Source organism: Palaemon carinicauda, chromosome 15, assembly GCF_036898095.1.
Source record: "Palaemon carinicauda isolate YSFRI2023 chromosome 15, ASM3689809v2, whole genome shotgun sequence".
NCBI lineage: Eukaryota > Metazoa > Arthropoda > Malacostraca > Decapoda > Palaemonidae > Palaemon > Palaemon carinicauda.
The window spans coordinates 55,703,374-55,720,680 of NC_090739.1; the positions used below are offsets into that span (position 1 = coordinate 55,703,374).

The following is a 17,307-nucleotide window of genomic DNA, read 5'->3' on the forward strand; positions in this document are numbered from 1 at the left end:
ATGTTTAGTAGGAATGCTTTCGGACTGCGTCGGATCACAAGGAAAGGGCGCGTGTAAGGGGGCGTTAGTGGTGGCTTGCTAGTGTCGTTGCGTAGGAAGACGTGCGTTGCAGAGTGCAAGTCCGTTGGTATGTGATGCTTCGCTGGGGGCTTGTAAGTCTGGCGGCACGGAGTAAATTTTCCCACGATGTGACGTATGCGCTGGAGATCGTCGGAGGAGGTTGTAGAAGGAAAAAATTCGGCAGGGACGACCAACGGGTCGCCATACACCATTTCAGCTGCCGAGACGTCGAGGGCGTCTTTAGGAGTGGTCCTTAGTCCCAGGAGGACCCAGGGAAGCTGAGTAAACCAGTTGCAATCCTTGCAGTGGGACATCAAAGCTGCTTTGAGGGTGCGATGAAAACGTTCAACCATTCCATTGGCAGCGGGGTTGTAGGCCGTTGTCTGATGTACGGTGATGCCCAGGAGATTCGCTAATGACGTCCACAATTGACAGGTGAAAGTGGTTCCCCTGTCAGAAGTAATATGCTCAGGGATACCGAATCTTGAAATCCATCCAGAGAGTAAGGCAGATGTACATGAGGCGGACGTTGCAGTTTCCATGGGAATGGCTTCAGGCCAACGAGTGGAGCGGTCGATAACGGTAAACAGGTAAAGATGTCCTTGTGATGTGGGTAGGGGGCCTACAACGTCGACGTGAATGTGTGCGAAACGACGCTGAGGTTGAGGAAAGGTGCCCACTCCTGAATCCGTGTGTCGATGTACTTTGGAAGTTTGGCAAGAAGTACAGGCGCGGACCCAATCCTTAGCATCCTTAGAAATGCCGTGCCAAATGAACTTTGCCTTCAGCAGCTGTGCAGTAGAACGGCACGAGGGATGTGAAAGGCCGTGAATGAAATCAAACACCTGCCGGCACATGGGAGCAGGAATCCAAGGTCACGGTCTACCAGTACTGACGTCACAGAGGAGGGTGGTTTTGGAGTCTTCGAGGGGGAAGTCTTCCCAATGGAGGGACGTGCAGGATGTCCTACATGCTTGATACTCTGGATCCTGTCGTTGGGCTTCAGCCAGGGTGTTGTAATCCAATCCCAGTTGAACGGCAGCCAACGTGTTTCTTGACAGGGCATCAGCAACGGGACTCATTTTCCCAGGGACGTATTGAAGGGTGCAATTATATTCAGCCACGGCGGAAAGATGTCAGCGTTGCCGGGCGGACCAGGCATCAGACTGTCGAGTAAAGGCGCGCACCAGAGGCATGTGGTCTGTGCGAATGACGAAGGGCGTACCTTCTAAGAAATGGCGAAAGTGACGGACAGCCAAGTGCACCGCCAGCAATTCTCGATCGAAGGTAGAATAACCCGATTCTGCCTTGGACAGTTTTATGCTGAAGAAGGCCAATGGGCGGGGCGAGCCTTTGACCACCTGCTCGAGTACTGCACCAATAGCGACGTTGCTGGCATTGGTGGAGAGAAGGAGAGGGGCGTGTGGGATGGGAAAAGTGAGAGCCGCAGCAGTTGATAGGGCCTTCTTTGAATTGCAGAAGGCTGCTTCTTGAAGGGGACCCCACTTCAGGTCCTTTGGCTTGCCCTTGAGGAAGGCGTAGAGGGGAGCAAGAGTGGCGGCAATGGCTGGCAGAAAACGGTGATAATAGTTGATCATGCCCAAGAATTCTTGCAGAGCTTTGACGGTCGAGGGCGCGGGGAAGTTCTGAAGGGCTGCTACCTTCTCAGGGAGGGGATGGACTCCTTCAGGAGTGATACGGTGCCCTAAGAACGACACTTCGTTGGCGCCAAAGGTACACTTGTCGTACCGGACTACAAGGCCGTTTTGTTGCAGGCGGTCGAGCACGATGCGCAGGTGACGGAGGTGTTCCTCTTTTGAGGAGGAGAACACAAGTATGTCGTCCACATAACATGCACAGAAAGGGAGGTCCCCTAAGATGCCATCCATGAGACGTTGAAACGTTGACCCAGTATTACGAAGGCCAAAACAGGAGTAATTGAAGGTGTATGTACCAAACGGAGTGGTGATGGCGGTCTTGGGGATGTCTTCTGGGTTCATAAGCACCTGATAATACCCCTTCAGGAGGTCGAGCGTAGAGAAAACCTTTGCTTTGTGCAGGTAGGAGGTCACGTCGGCAATGTTTAGGAGGGGGTAGTGATCCGGTTCTGTTTGCATGTTCAGGCGCATGTAATCCCCGCACGGACGGAGGGAGCCGTCTTTCTTCAGAACGATGTGTAAGGGTGACGACCATGGGCTGGAGGCCTTTTGGCAAAGGCCCATTTCCTCCATTTCGGCGAACGTCTGTTTGGTGGCTGCCAATCGTTCCGGTGCCAGACGTCTGAATTTGGCGAAGACTGGGGGTCCCGTCGTCTTGATATGGTGATAGATACCGAGCTTGGCAGGAACCGTGGGCGTTTGGCGAAGTTCTGGACGGAAAACTTCCGGGTACGACGTGAGGAGGTGGGCGTAGGCATCCGTGGGTGCGTTGATGTGGAGAGCGAGGTTAGAGGGGGCGGGTTGAGGAGGTGTCGACAAGTACGAGTCTGCGTTGACCAATCGTCGGTGGGCAACATCGACCAGAAGGTGGAAATGAGAGAGGAAATCCGCACCGAGGATTGGCATTGTGACGTCAGCAACGAGAAACTTCCAATTGAATTTACCGTTTCCGAACGATAATGTGAGGTTCTCGTAACCGTAGGTGGGTATCGCAGATCCGTTGGCAGCTACCAAGCGGACGTCGGCAGATGTAGACAGACTACGTCGTGCCTTGAAGAGTTTCCTTGGCAAAAGAGAACGACAAGCACCCGTGTCTACCAAAAATCGCACGCCCGTTCCTGCATCCTGTAAAAAGAAAAGATTAGAAACACGGGAGGCCACCGCCACAAGCGATGGCCTACTTACACGTTTTTTGGCCACTGACAATCCTTGGCACATTTCTTCGCGGTTGCCCCGAATCTGAAGTGGTAGTAGCAAAACTGCGGCGGATGGGAGGTAGTAAGTGGCTGTAGAAGTCGTTCGTTGGGGCGCGAGCGATTGATGGGTGGTGGGCGGCTTTGTCGCCGCTTCGGCACGTCACGGGGTAGGCGTGTATGTCCTACGGCATTCATGTCAGCTTGGGTTGACGTTGAATAGGCATCCTCGTCGTCAGGGGTGGAGGCGTTGATGGAGGTCTTGAAGTGGCTGTCCATAAGGGCGTCGGCTTTGGTCATCAAGTCCTTTATGGGTAAACTATCGACATCGGGTATGGCAGCGCTTACAGGTTCGGGTAAACGGCGTATCCAAAGGGCACGAAGTAGGTTCACCTCACGAGGAGAGCCGTCTAAGGCAGGTTGAAGGCGAGCGATACTGGTCATTTCCCTGAGGGCAAGCGAAGCCCTTTGGTCCCCCAACGGATGTTGCGAGAGCTGAAAAAGCTTTGCTATACGGGCGGCTGGCGACGGCGAGTACTGCTGCAGAAGGTATGTTTTGAGGGCGTCATACGCTATTGGGGTGTCTCCTTGTTCACAAAGCCAGTCGGATATTTCTGGGAAGGTGTCCTCGGGTATCGCCGCGAGAACATAATCCGCTTTGGTGGTTGAGCGAGTCACGCCCCTGATACGAAACTGGACTTCTGCGCGCTGAAACCAAGCAAACGCCTCTCCGCTGGCAAACGATGAAAGTTTGAATGGAGCGGCCGCAGCACCAACTGCCGTAGAGTCTGCCATAGTACCAACGATGAAGGGGCGAGGGGGTGGGGGTGGAAGGCGGTGGGAGCGAGTCGACTTCGGGGGTCACCAATGTGACGGGCCGAGGGAAGGTTGTGAACTCAAAGGCAGGATGCAATCAACTGAGTTGTTTATTAAGAAACACTCTCCTTTATATACAAAACCTCAAGGCAACAGGACATAACATGTTCGAGAGACAGACAATGTTCAGAGCAAAACCGGAGACATGATCATTCAGGTTCTTTTTAGTGCGAGGGAAGAGCGCAGATACAAGCATAATATATACAAAATGATTATGTACAATTGTGTGACACACGGTTGGTACAGGCATATGCAAGAAGGCGTCCAATCCTTGGGCATCTCCTCTCCATATGGTGAAGAAACCGGATGGGACATGGAGGCCCTGCGGTGACTACCGGCGCCTTAACCTCATCACAACGCATACCACTACCCTCTGCCAAACATGCAAGACCTCACCAGCGCCCTCCAGGGGGCAAAAATTTTTACTAAAATGGACCTTCTTAAATCATACTCTCAGGTTCCTGTGTTGCCAGAGGACGTCCCTAAGACCGCCATCATAACGCCGTTCGGCTCCTACACCTTCTCATATTCAACCTTCGGCCTACGCAACACTGGGGCCACGTTTCAGCGATTGATGGACAGCATCCTGGGGGACCTGCCGTTCTGTGTCTGCTACGTGGACATCTTAATCTTCTCCAGGACGAAAGAGGAACACTGGAGACATGTCCGCGCTGTGCTGAAATGCCTTCAGGAGAACGGTTTGATCGTGCACTTTGACAAGTGCACATTCGGCGCTGAGAGGGTGGACTTCCTTGGACATTAAATATCCGCAGCAGGCGGGAAGCCCACATCGACCAAGGTAGACGCCGTGAAAACCTTCCCAACCCCAACGACAATCCGGCACCTTCAGGAGTTTTTGGGGAAGGTAAACTACTACCGTCACTTCATTCTCAACATCGCCCACATCCTGACTCCCCTCAACGACATCCTGAAGGGAAAATCCAAGAAGCTCGATTGGGGTCCCCTGTAGCAACGCACCTTTGACAGGACGAAGGCCGCCCTCACTGAAGCCGCCACCCTGGTGTACCACGACGACAGCACCCCCCTGAAGTTGACTACCGTCGCCTGTGGTGCGGTCCTCGAACAGATCATCAACGGTTACCCGCAGCCCTTGGACTCCTTCAGCAAGAAACTCAAACCTGCGGAAACCATGTGCAGCACGTTCGACAGGGAGCTCCTCGCTGTCTACCTCGCCGTCCGCCACTTCAAATACATGCTTGGAGGTACCCCTTTCACCATTGCGATGGACCACCAGCCCCTGAGCCACACTTTCATGAAGTCTTCAGACGCATGGGTCCTCTTGCCAACAACGTCACCTGGCAGCCATCGCAGAATTCAGCTGCACTATTAGCTACGTATCGGGGAAGAAGAACCCCGTTGCCGACGCCCTCTCCAGGATTGAGATCAACGCAGTCCACCTGGGGATTGACTACACCAACCTTTCCGTAGAACAGCAGAGCGACCCAGAGGCCCAGGACTATCGTACGACAACATCAACGCTACAGATGAAGGACATTCACCTCAGCCCGGCCGGGAAAACCATCCTCTGCAAACCACCCACGCCCATGGATTCCTGCTTCCTGTAGGAGGAAGATCTTCGACGTCATCCTCAGATTATCACACCCCTCGGGTTGCACTACGGACCGTCTACTATTCGAGAAATTCATCTGGCCAGGGATCAAGAAAGACGCCCGTAATTGGGCGAGAACTTGCATTAACTGCCAGACGAGTAGGGTCAACCGCCATACTGAGTCGGGAGTCGGTGATTTTCCCCAACCCAAAAGACAATTCGGACACATTCACATGGACGTCGTGGAACCTCTGCCGCCTTCAGGTTCTGCGAGATACCTCCTGACAATCGTCGACCAATCCACTACATGGTTAGAAGCGACTCCGATGTCCGAAGCAACCACCCATGTCTGCGCCGAAGCTCTCCTGTCGTGTTGGATCTGCCACTTCGGTGTTCCCGACGATATCACGACGGAACTAGGTTCTGGCTTCTTGTCAGAGATCTGGCTATCTCTGGCAAACCTGATGGGAACGACACTCCACAGCACCATGGCATACAACCCTGCAGCGAACGGCATGGTCGAGAGAACTCATCGCACTCTCAAGGCAGCCCTGATGGCGAGATGTACGGACGAACATTGGAAAGCGCGACTCCCATTGGTCCTCCTTAGTCTTCGCACCGCTCCCCGGGCAGACGGCGAACCTTCCCATGTGGAGAAGGTCTACGGCGAGGCGCTTACAATCCCTGGCGAGTTCTTCCCTGCAACTACCGACGACACTAAGCTGAATCACCTGAGAGAGATTGCTGGGAAATTCAGGCCATGCCTGAAAACATACGAGGACAGGATCAGACACTTCATGCCCAAGAACCTAGACGACTGCGACTATGTCTTTATCCGGGTCAATGCTCACTGCCAGTCCATGACTAGACCTTATTGCCGCCCTTACAAGGTCATCAGAAGAACAGTCAAATCTTTTCTCTTGAACATCCACTGACAAGAAGATTGGGTGACGATCGAACGATTAAAACCAGCATTCCTTGATAGCAACAAGAAGATCCCCGCGGGCCCTGGTAGACCCAGGATTTTGTCTCAGAACAAATCATCCACAAAGCGGGAGGAAACCACGCAACGACAGAAGAAAACGATTCCTCCGAAGCAGAGCAACCTTCCCCTCTGTTCAAGCACCAGAGGGGAACTACGTCGCCCTCTATGATACTGGGACTAATCGCATCAACCATCTCCGATGCCCACTGTCTGGGGCGAGTACTTGTAAGGACATCGTTTTCCCCGTTGAGTTTCCTTCCCCTGGATACACTTCTGCAAATTATGATTTTATCATTTGTTCCACGCAGTGGATTTTTGTCTCATAATGTTGCGCTCTTTGAGAGCTTTGTTTTAACGTACAGTATATAATTTTATATTTCCTTAGGCTACCGCCTTATTGTTTGATAATTTGTCTTGTGTAAAAAGCACAATGTTTTTGGCGGTTAAAGCAGTTCCCTTCCGGGGCTACTTTTCCATCCGCACTCTGTAACTTAGTGACCGTTGCAAGTTGAATAAACCGTCAGCCTCTCTCCATTTGTCTTGCTGTCCTCACATCATCTCTAAGAACCCTCTCACAATTAGCTCACTTTTCCACTTCAAAGATCGATTGAGTCCTTATATGTCCTCTAATATTGTATATAAATATATTTGCCCAAAGTGTAACTCTGGAACCTATGTAGGATCTACCAAGAGGCTGTTAGAGGTCAGAATTGATTCCCATAGAGGTGTTAGCTATCGAATAGGTTGCAGAATATCCAACCCTGAACATTCAAATATTTGGAATCATGCAAAAATATGCAAAAAAATATTGACAATAAAGATTTTATCATCATTGGTCAAGTGTCAAATAACCATGACTTACCTCTTCTTGAATCCATATTGATCAAACGACTAGTTCCGTCGTTAAATACTCAAGATTCTTCCATTGAATTGTATTTGTCAGAGCCTTCTTTAGTTTGTTTTCTAACTGTTGTTGTCATACAGTTTCTCACTACGCTACTGCGAGGTTGGTTCCACTACTCTGATGTAGATATATTTTTCCTTTTAATTTTTATATAAATTTTAACTGAGTTTTATTGTTTTAAATGAATTTGTAATTCTAACTGTTCCTTAATTCGTTTGTATATGTTTTATTTGTAGCCCCAGACATTGTGATTAAGAATTACGAAATGTTGGGAATAATAAAGGATGTTTGGAACAATTACTCTTTCCCTATCCATATTATGAAAGATATATATATATATATATATATATATATATATATATATATATATATATATATATATATATATATATATATATATATATATATATATATATATATATATATATAGCTCGTGACTGGGAAACAGAAATATAATATTATAAATATTACAACAAGCAAGTCACTCAACCTCTCGAATTCCAAACTTTTACATTTTTTAAATTAATACACGAACCCTGAGACAGTTAGATAACTCCCAGACAGCAATATAAAAAACATTGAATATTCAAAGGTCTCTTAAGTACACTCAAAACAAAACTAGATAATTATTGTTAAGATGTATTCAAACCAAACTCTTGTTAGGATTCTTTAACAGGATACGAGCGTAACTATTCTAAACAATGGTGATTGGAATAATATACTCTTTACAAAAATTAATATATTTTATATAAATTACAACACTTTGATAAGAATTTACATAATAACAATATAAATCACTTGAAATATTAATTCTCAACAAAACTTAGATTAAGACAAAATGTTACGATCTGAAAATCATATAATGACGACTTTGAATATTAAATCTGAATAAACCATAGACTAAGACAAAAGAAATACCGCAATTAAAAGGACATAAAAGCTTGAAATTAAATCTGAATAAGACAATATTCAAGTTTGATACTTAACAAAAATAGATAACCAGATCACAATACAAATACCTAACCTTCCTACAGGGCCGTTTACAAAAATTCTACGAGTATTTTTATAAGTACTCACTACACACAGTATATGCGGGCACAAAATCACTTTGGAGAGGACACACTATAGGTATTAAACACTTTCAAAACAATACTCAGAGCTAGATGTGAGAGAGGGAGAGGGGAAAGAGGGCTGTCTTAAGGCTGCAATTCTCTATCTGACTATGAAACACTGGGGGTCGTCTTCTATATAAAACCTAGCTGCTTCTAGAAACTTCCCAGAGATTTGGGAAGCATGGGGGGCCTGGTCATAAGCGTCATCATTACCAAGTATTGCTTTTTCGAACGCTACTTACGCCACACCAGATGGCTCTCTCAGTCAGCTAGCTCTGCCCACCCTTTGTACTTGAAATAAAAAAAGATAACATCTTATCACTAGGTCTTTTGCGAGATTTCTAAGGCACATGGTACTGAACATTCTTTCTCAAACCTGATGCAATACCTCATGATATATAAAAGAACATTACATAAGCCCTTGTTCCTATCGTGTATGATCAAATAGAATTCTCAAACAGCTTATGTAAAACTTCGTAACAAAAATACATGAAATAAAAAGTTATTTCTTAGAAATAGCGTAAATTTACATATACTAACTTGAATAAAGAATACAATGAAATTATCAATGAAAGTCTTATGTAATTTACATAATATACTTAAATCTACACGAGGAGAACTCACCTTAAGAGCTGGCTAACCTCCCTTCAATGCACAAATAAGATATTGATAAAATCATTAATTAACTACGGTAATTACTCTACACTAGACCATCTTTGTAAGATAGCTCCCCTCAAAAAAAGATTTTTTTTATTCCGGGCCTGAATCCATCAATTCAGCCCAAGATAAATAATCCGCAACCACAATATCTTCACATGATATATGCTTTACATTAATACAATATGGTTGCAAACATAATGCCCACCTAGTTAACCTTTGATTATTATTTTTGATCTTATTAACAAAAGTTAACGGATTGCGGTCAGAATATACTGTAATCTCTTCATTTTGTGGTCGATTCACATAAACCTCAAACTTGTATATCGCTGTGAATAGTGCTAGTAGTTCCTTTTCAACTGTCAAGTAGGCTCGTTAATGTTTCTTTAGCTTCGACGACATGAAACAAACAGGATGAAGAATTCCTTCCTCGTCTTCTTGTAATAAGACAGCTCCAATCCCGTTATCTGACGCATCCACTTGGATAAGGAATTTCTTGTTGAAATCAGGGGCTCACAGTATCGGTTTCGAAGTTAATATAGCCTTTATCCTGTTGAAGGAATTCTGGCACTCGCTGTTCCTTACAAATTTTCCTTGAGGCTAGTCAAATCCGTCAAGGGAGCGACTAAAGCCGAAAAATTCGAGCAAAAACGTCGGTAGAATCCTACTATCCCTAATAAGCATTGTAACTGCTTTCTTTGAGGTGGGGGGTGATACATTCCTTATTCCTTCGACGTTAGCAGCTACCGGGGTGATTAGTCCTCGTCCTACTTCAAATCCCAAATACGGATGGTTGCCTTTCCATATTTGCTCTTCTCCAAGTTAATCGTTAGGTATGCTCCTCGCAGCTTTTGAAATACCTTCTTCAGGATTTGGAGATGTTCTTCCCAGGCTGATGAATATACCACAATATTGTCGAGATATACTCCTACTCCTTCTATCGATCCTAGAAGGATATTCATCACTCGATGAAAAGTAGTGGGGGCATTCATTAAACCAAAGGGCATGAGGGTATATTGATATAACCCAAACGGGGTTATAAAAGCTGATAACAATTTTGGGTTGTCGTCCAAAGGAATTTGATAGTAGCCCTTTAACAAGTCGATCTTGGAGACGAACCTCGCTTGTCCGATATTGTCGAGTAGTTGGTCGATGAGTGGCAATGGATAATTATCGGCTACACTGATCGAGTTTAATTTTCGGTAGTCCATACACATCCTAGAAGATCCGTCTTATTTTTTCACGAGCAAGCATAGAGAACTGTAAGGGCTAGAACTTTGTTGGGCTAAACTGTTTTGCAACAAGTAGTCCACTTCTTTTCTCATGACTTCTTGGTGATATGGTGACAGTCGATAGGCGCGTTGTTTAAATGGTCTCTCCGTTGTTTTGAGGTGTATCTCATGCTTCGTCAGGTTGGTTCGTTTCGGGATGTTTGAGATAATTTCAGGGAAACTTCTAATTAATCGGCTTAATTCCTCTTGTTGCTACTGGTCCAAATGAGTTAGTTTCTCTCCCAAATTCCAAATGGTAGCCGAATTATTCACTTTGCTTCCTGCCCCTACCACATATCCGTCGTCGTTTTCCGTAGATAGTATGCTTTGCACCATGCACACTTGTGAAGTTTCGGTCTTATTTTCGCTCAAGTAGGGTTCCAGTAGGTTGACGTGTACTTTCCTTTGACTTTTCCTTCGTCTTGGGGTTTCGATAACGTAGGTTAGGTCACTGATCTCTAAAATCTTGAATGGTCCTTGAAACTTGTTGGTGAGTGGGAATCTCCTTATTGGCAGGAAAACAAATACCTGTTGTCCTATCGAAAACTGTCTGTCCTTACTTTCCATATCGAATCTTTTCTTAATTTTTCCTTGTCTCGCCTTAAGGTTTTCTAGTGAAAATTGCCTTATCTCGCCCATCCTTCTCTTCAAATTCTTGACATATTCTCCATCCATTTCCTCTTGGTCCTTCCATTTTTCTGCTAACATTTTAATCGGTCCTCGTACTTCTTTTCCAAATACCATTCCATTCGGGCTACATCCCATGCTGTCTTGATAAGCATTATGTACCTCAAATAACATCAACGGAAGTCCGATGTCCTATTCATTCCTTGTTCCATTGCAGAACTTCGTTAACATACTTTTCATAGTTTGATGAAACCTCTCTAATGCACCTTGGGTCTCCTGATCATAAACAGTTGATAGTTGTTGTTTCACATCCAACAGTTTCATTACGTCCTGAAATAATTTTGACGTGAAATTCGTTCCTCGGTCACTTTGAACGATTTCCGGTATACCAAAATCAGTGAAAAAGTCTAGTAACTTCTCGGCGATTATCTTGGCACTGATGTTACTGATGGGTATGGCTTCTGGGTATTTTGTTACTGGACACATCAAGGTTAAATATATTCGTGACCTTTTTTCGTCCTTGGTAAAGGTCCTACAATGTCGATCAGTACCTTGATGAAGGGTTCTCCTCACACTTCTATCGGGTGTAATGGAGCTTTCTTAATGCACTCGTTCGGCTTTCCAGCCATCCGATGTACGTGACATGCACGGCAAAACTTGCTCATGTCCTTATGCATGCCTGGCCAGAAAAGTGTTTTATTATCTTCTCTGTCGTCTTATTTATCCTCAATATGTCCCGTCTCGTGCGAGACGTCGATCACCTGTCTTCTCTACGGTGCGGGAATTAATATCTGCCGATATATCCCCCATTAGGCATTTCCAGGGATATCGGCGGGTCTATGCTTCCTCATAAGCAACGCATCCTTAAGATAATAACAGGTCGGAGACTGTTGTGCCCCCGTCTCGTCCACCACATGGTACAATATTTCTATTAATATTGAATCCTTCCGTTGCAATCTTATCAGTTTTATCCTACTCCCTTGTTCTACTTCTAGCATTGAATTTTCTATTTTTTCCAAGTCCATTTCTTCTTTGTCCTCTTGTCCGCTCGTCTGTCGTTCCTCTTTGCTCGGGCCTAATCGGGAGTTCTCTTCTTGTGTACCATTAAAGGAATCATCTTTTTCAGAAAACAAATCCTCCAAGTTCATTGCTTCCAGGTTCATTTTTTTCTTTGTCCTCTTGTCCACTCGTCTGTCATTCCTCTTTCCTCGAGCCTATTCGGGAGTTCTCTTCTTGCGTACCATCAAGGGAATCCTTTTCTTCGGAAAACAAAACCTCCAAGTTCATTTCTTCCAGATCCTTTTTTTCTTCGTCCTCTTGTCCACTCGTCTGTTGCTCCTCTTCGCTCGGGCTTACTCGGGAATTCTCCTCTTGTGTATCATCAACAGAATCCTCTTCTTCGGAAAACAAAACCTCTAAGTTCATTGCTCCTTTGATTTCTTTTTCTTCTTTGTTCTCTTGTCCGCTCATCTGTCGTTCCTCTTTACTCAGGCCTCTTCGTGAGTTCTTTTTTTGTGTATCCTCTTCTTCGTAAAAATAACCCTCCATGTTCATCGCTCCTTCGATTTCCTTTTCTTCTTCAGCAGGCACTTTTTTCTTCATACTCCTAGTCGTAACACAGCTAGGAAACAGATACGGGTAGTCCTTCTTGAGTTCAGTTTTAGGACTATACTTCAATGGTTTCTCCGTTACAATGGTACAAGGCATGAACGGTGCTCCACTAACCTCATTACTCAGCAGGATGTCTACTCCTTCGACAGCCAATAAATACTTTACCGCAACGTCAAAATTACCTGTCACCAAGTCGCATGACAATTTCAAGCGGCAAATATGGGTGACCTCCTCACTCCCTATGCCCTTAAAGATAACCGAGTCCCCTGTGAGAGACTGTTCTACCAATGAGTGTACTCCTCATATCCTCACACTATGGTTACAACCTGTGTCGAGCAATATCCTGACCGCGGTTCGCTCACTCCTGTCTATTGCTGGTAACATACCTTCATAAATATATGGTTTAAAGTCATCCACGCTGTTTGGGTTCGTCCTGTTCGTCGTGCAAACGTTAGCTGGTTTATTTTCCTCTCCATCCTTTCCCAATTGCTTCTTCGTCTTTGCATTCTGTGAAATCGAATTATTCTTAGTCACCTGGGCAACTGCTTTCGGTTGGTAGGACCAACATTCCTTACTGATATGGCCTCTCTTGCTAAACTTAAAACAGACAATATTAACCTTCTCCACATCTTTCACAATACTTGAAGGAGGACGATTCGACGTTCGTTGCTGTGGTGCTGTCGCATTCTGCTTAGGGACAGTACCAGGGCTACTTCCGTTGTAACTGTTGAACTTGTTCCGTAGTTATTACTGAACTGGTTTCCATGGTTCGGCGATTACTTGAAACTTGGTTGGAACGGCGGTTGAAACTTCATGCCCGAGGAGGGTTTACGACTGATAATGTAATTTTCACTCAGCGATGCGGCTTTATCAAGTTTCTTCACCTCTCTCTCTCTCAAGTACGTTCAAATATGTTCAGGAATTCCTCGTAGATACTGCTCTAGTATTATCAATTCTTCTAAATCAGCCTTCTCTTTTACGTTAGCATCCTCTATCCTTCTCTTAAAACAATGTCGTAACTTATAAGCGTAATCCAGGAAAGTTATCTTATTTTCCTTTCTCAAATTTGGAATCTTTTATCATAATATTCAGGGGTCATTTGATACACTTGCAGCACGCTCCTCTTCACTTCTTGATACTCCATCATCTGGTCCTGAGATGAGGATAAATAAGCACTGCAGCCCTTCCCAAAGAGCACACTCTGCCATAACACAGACCATTTATCTTCTGGCCATTTCATCGTTGCTGTTACCGTTCCAAAATAATCGAAGAACTCATGTGGAGACTTTTGTAAATCTTGGAATTAACCTCTGGGCTTCCGACACATTAAACACTGGATCGTGTTTAGCAGGGGCTGCCCCGGTTTGCATTGTCAGCTGTGCATGGGCGTTCAACAACTCCAACTCCCACGCATACCTCGCTTCTTCCATCTCTTTCTCTTCTTGCCTTGCTTTCATTATCCTTGCGTGTCTTGCAATATCTCTCTTCTTCTCGTCTTGCTTCCATTTCTTTGGCACATCGTTTTTCTTCTCCCTCTTCTTCTTCTCGTCTTGCTTCCATTTCTTTCGCACATTGTTTTTCTTCTCCCTCTTCTTCTTCTTGTCTTGCTTCCATTTCCTTTTCTTTTGCCACCATCTTAAACTTTATCAAATTCTCCTCCGCTGCAATTTGTCGAAGCCTCTACACCCTTATCTGCTTTCATGCCTTCAGTTTGTGGGTCAACCGGTCTTTGCTTCGCTAAAAATTCTTCCTTAGTTTCCTCCAATGGTTCTCGAGCTTCCACAATATTCTCTTCAAACAACTTTACAGAATTTATCAACGCTTCTAAGGCTAGACACTTCATGTGGGCTTTATTCATCCAACTCGTTGCATGGCTGCCACATGCCATTATGATAGAGAGCCAATGAGCTTTAATTACTGTAGCTTCTGACAATTCCTGAACACTTGGGTTATTCAAAAACTCTTGGATATTAAACCGTGCAATCCTGTAATTTAACGATGCTGCGCATGGCCCATGAGAGACTGGGAAGACACTTTGGGGTAACATGTACTACTCAGATGATCCAGCATCAGTTCTGGCTGACTTGTACAAGGTTATCAAGGCTTAAGTACCCTCCTACCACCCTTGCCAAGTCAATATTGGTTTGACTTCCTAGCCATATTTCAGGGCAACGAGGGTTTTCACTTCATGGCAGAGGAGTCACGACCTCTTACCATACTTGCAACTCCCTTTTGGCTTCACCAGGTGCAAGCAGGGATTCCCATCTGTGGGGTTTACTTAAATGGCAGCTTAAATTTCTTCCAGACATGGGAAAAACTCTAAACTCTAGAGAATGAGCTCTTAGGTATGGGCTTATCTCTTGAGCATCTTGGATCCTAGCATGCTCACCATGTGTTCCCACTGACAGTCCTAACAACCCATAACCCTCTAACCTACTTGACTAAGCTATGTAATAAGAATGAAGGGCTCATGAGGTCGGGCATAGACCTCCAGAACTACAATTAGAAAGTTGAGCGCCTAAAAAGCTCAGATGAGAGAGTAGCTGATGTGTTCTCCCGGCATTAGTGCCCAATGCACAGTGCCATGTCCATAAAGCCATAGTCAGTAGGTTAATCTAGGTTGCATGAAAAAAATATTAATTGGCCTTGGTGTCTCCCCAGGTAGATAACCTTGAGGATCTATCTTGGCCTCATTAGTTGCATTTAATTTATTTTTATGTGTTTATTTTATCTTTTGCATATGATTTGTCCATTTGCTTTCATTTTCATGTGTTCCACTGCACTGGGTCACTTAACTTTAACTATTTTAGCATTTTCCCATTTTTTGTTGTTGTTGACTCACAGCCAGCATGCTTACTTCTATGTGGCACTTAAAGCTAATATACAATCAAAATAAAGTAAAATTATGACCCTAGTTGCAGCTTAGAAATGAATTCATTATCGTGGTGAGACTCACTGAGGGAGGAGTCATTAAGGCTAGTAGCTTCAGACCTTGCTTGCAGAGTTCTTGTCCTGTTTTAGGACAAAAACTCTGCTAAAATGGGGGGTTGTTATTCATGACGGTCATTGTGCCATCTTTTTCAAACAAAAGACCCAGCCAGCAAGGACCGGTTGACATGCCACAAGCGTTGGGACCCTACCCAGAGCCTCACCACCTGCCCAACCCTCCTATACCTGTCTACTCCCCTGAGATCTCATTTCAGACACCTTCAAAAAAACCACATGGCCGCTCAACGCCGCCACAAAGGAAATCCGGGAGAAGTCAGGAGGCCTATTAATGGGGGTTGTCAGGAGACGAGACCAAGGCCGATGACCAATAGGATGGCGGTCACGCCAATGACAACAGCCCTATTTTGGGGGCTGAGAGGGGTCATCTCAACGTAGGAAGAGCTGGGCATTGTTCTTCGTTTTCCAACCTCCATCGGAGCAGGACCTGTGACACGTTCTCCACAAGGGAGGAAACAGATTCCTTTTTATCAATGTAAGGTGTCTGTACTTTGAGATATTCATCATCCTTACCCAACCTTCCACCTCCTTCCCTTATCACATCCCATCCTTTCCTTTTATCCTTAACGAAAGATCCTACCCACTAAACCTTTGTTATCCCATCCATATGTACCAACAACATGTGCCATTTGCTCCTAACCTTAATTAATTCACCCTGTGACAGTGTTGATTCCCACGTGATAGTTTTTAAATTCCTAAGTTTTGCACTTTTATTTTATTTGCTTAAAATTTTTAACCACACCGTTCCCAGCCTGTAGAAGTAAGTGATCGGTTAATAATCTAATTTATTTCCCTTTCCAGGGAATGAGATTGGTGTGCTGAAGTCATCCACGGTCCCTTCAAATCCATGTGAAGCACCTTGTGACTTAAATTAGAATATAGTTATCTGTTGCGCTCCTCTTTTTATTTATTTCTTATCAAATATTATTGTAAATATAACTTATTGTCAGTATTCCTTGTCTTATTGCGGACTGGCGACCATCCATTGTTTTCTTTTTTTTTTTTTTTGTTCATGCCCTGAATTCCTTAAGCAAGGCCGGACTCACAAGACCGGGCGTAACAAAAGTGACGGGTGACAAAGTCCAGTAGAACAACTGCAGGGAGGTCCATTGCATTGAATGAGTCACCAAAGATCTCCCTATAGTGGAGTTGAAGGTAACCACTTCCCAGCTCAGCAAGAGGTGCACACAAGAGGTAGGGGTAGGGCGCAATCTCAGACATGCGGGCTACGACTTGCTCTTGGGTCAAGAGCCCATGAAGGCCATACAGCGAGTGCCCCTCAGGTGCCTGAAGGCTGCCAAGCCGGAGCCCAAAACTGTGAGGACGCGACCAGCAGGGGAAGACGACTGGCTAGGTAACATTGACCTTGGTGAGGTAGCTTGTCTAAGTGAGGAGTCTCAAGAGTCTTCCTCCTACAGCAATGAGCCTGAGCCTTGTACCCCAGAAGTCAGTTCAGATGAAGCTGTGCTAGTTACCACCACTGGCGATAGGGCTACCTCAAACACCAGGCCAGAGGTCTCAGAGGAGGCAAAAGGGGAAGCACCCATCAGCCCAGAGACCCTAAGGAGCTAGACAGAGCTCATCAGATTCCAGCATTTGGACGAGAGGCTGGAAGACTACAGGGCACCTGCCTACTCGAACGAGGTTGGAATAAGTACCCATTCTAAGGAGGACTTCCTGCTAAAGGAAGAGGTGCCCCTCAAAATCACCCGAGCTTCTCACGATCCTGGTAAGGTCTCGTGCCGGCAAGTAGTTGTCCCCTGTAATTTCCGCTTGT

At 45.4% G+C, this 17,307-nt stretch overlaps 1 protein-coding gene across 1 annotated transcript; it reads right to left on the minus strand.

The window, feature by feature from the left end:
* Window positions 1-12,107: 12,107 nt before the first annotated feature.
* Window positions 12,108-14,159, minus strand: LOC137653966 (eukaryotic translation initiation factor 5B-like). The gene is made up of 2 exons (XM_068387599.1): window positions 13,941-14,159; window positions 12,108-12,770 (listed from the first exon to the last, which is right to left on the minus strand). The coding sequence occupies exons 1-2, from the start codon at window positions 14,157-14,159 to the stop codon at window positions 12,108-12,110; spliced, it is 882 nt and encodes a 293-aa protein (XP_068243700.1).
* Window positions 14,160-17,307: the final 3,148 nt, after the last annotated feature.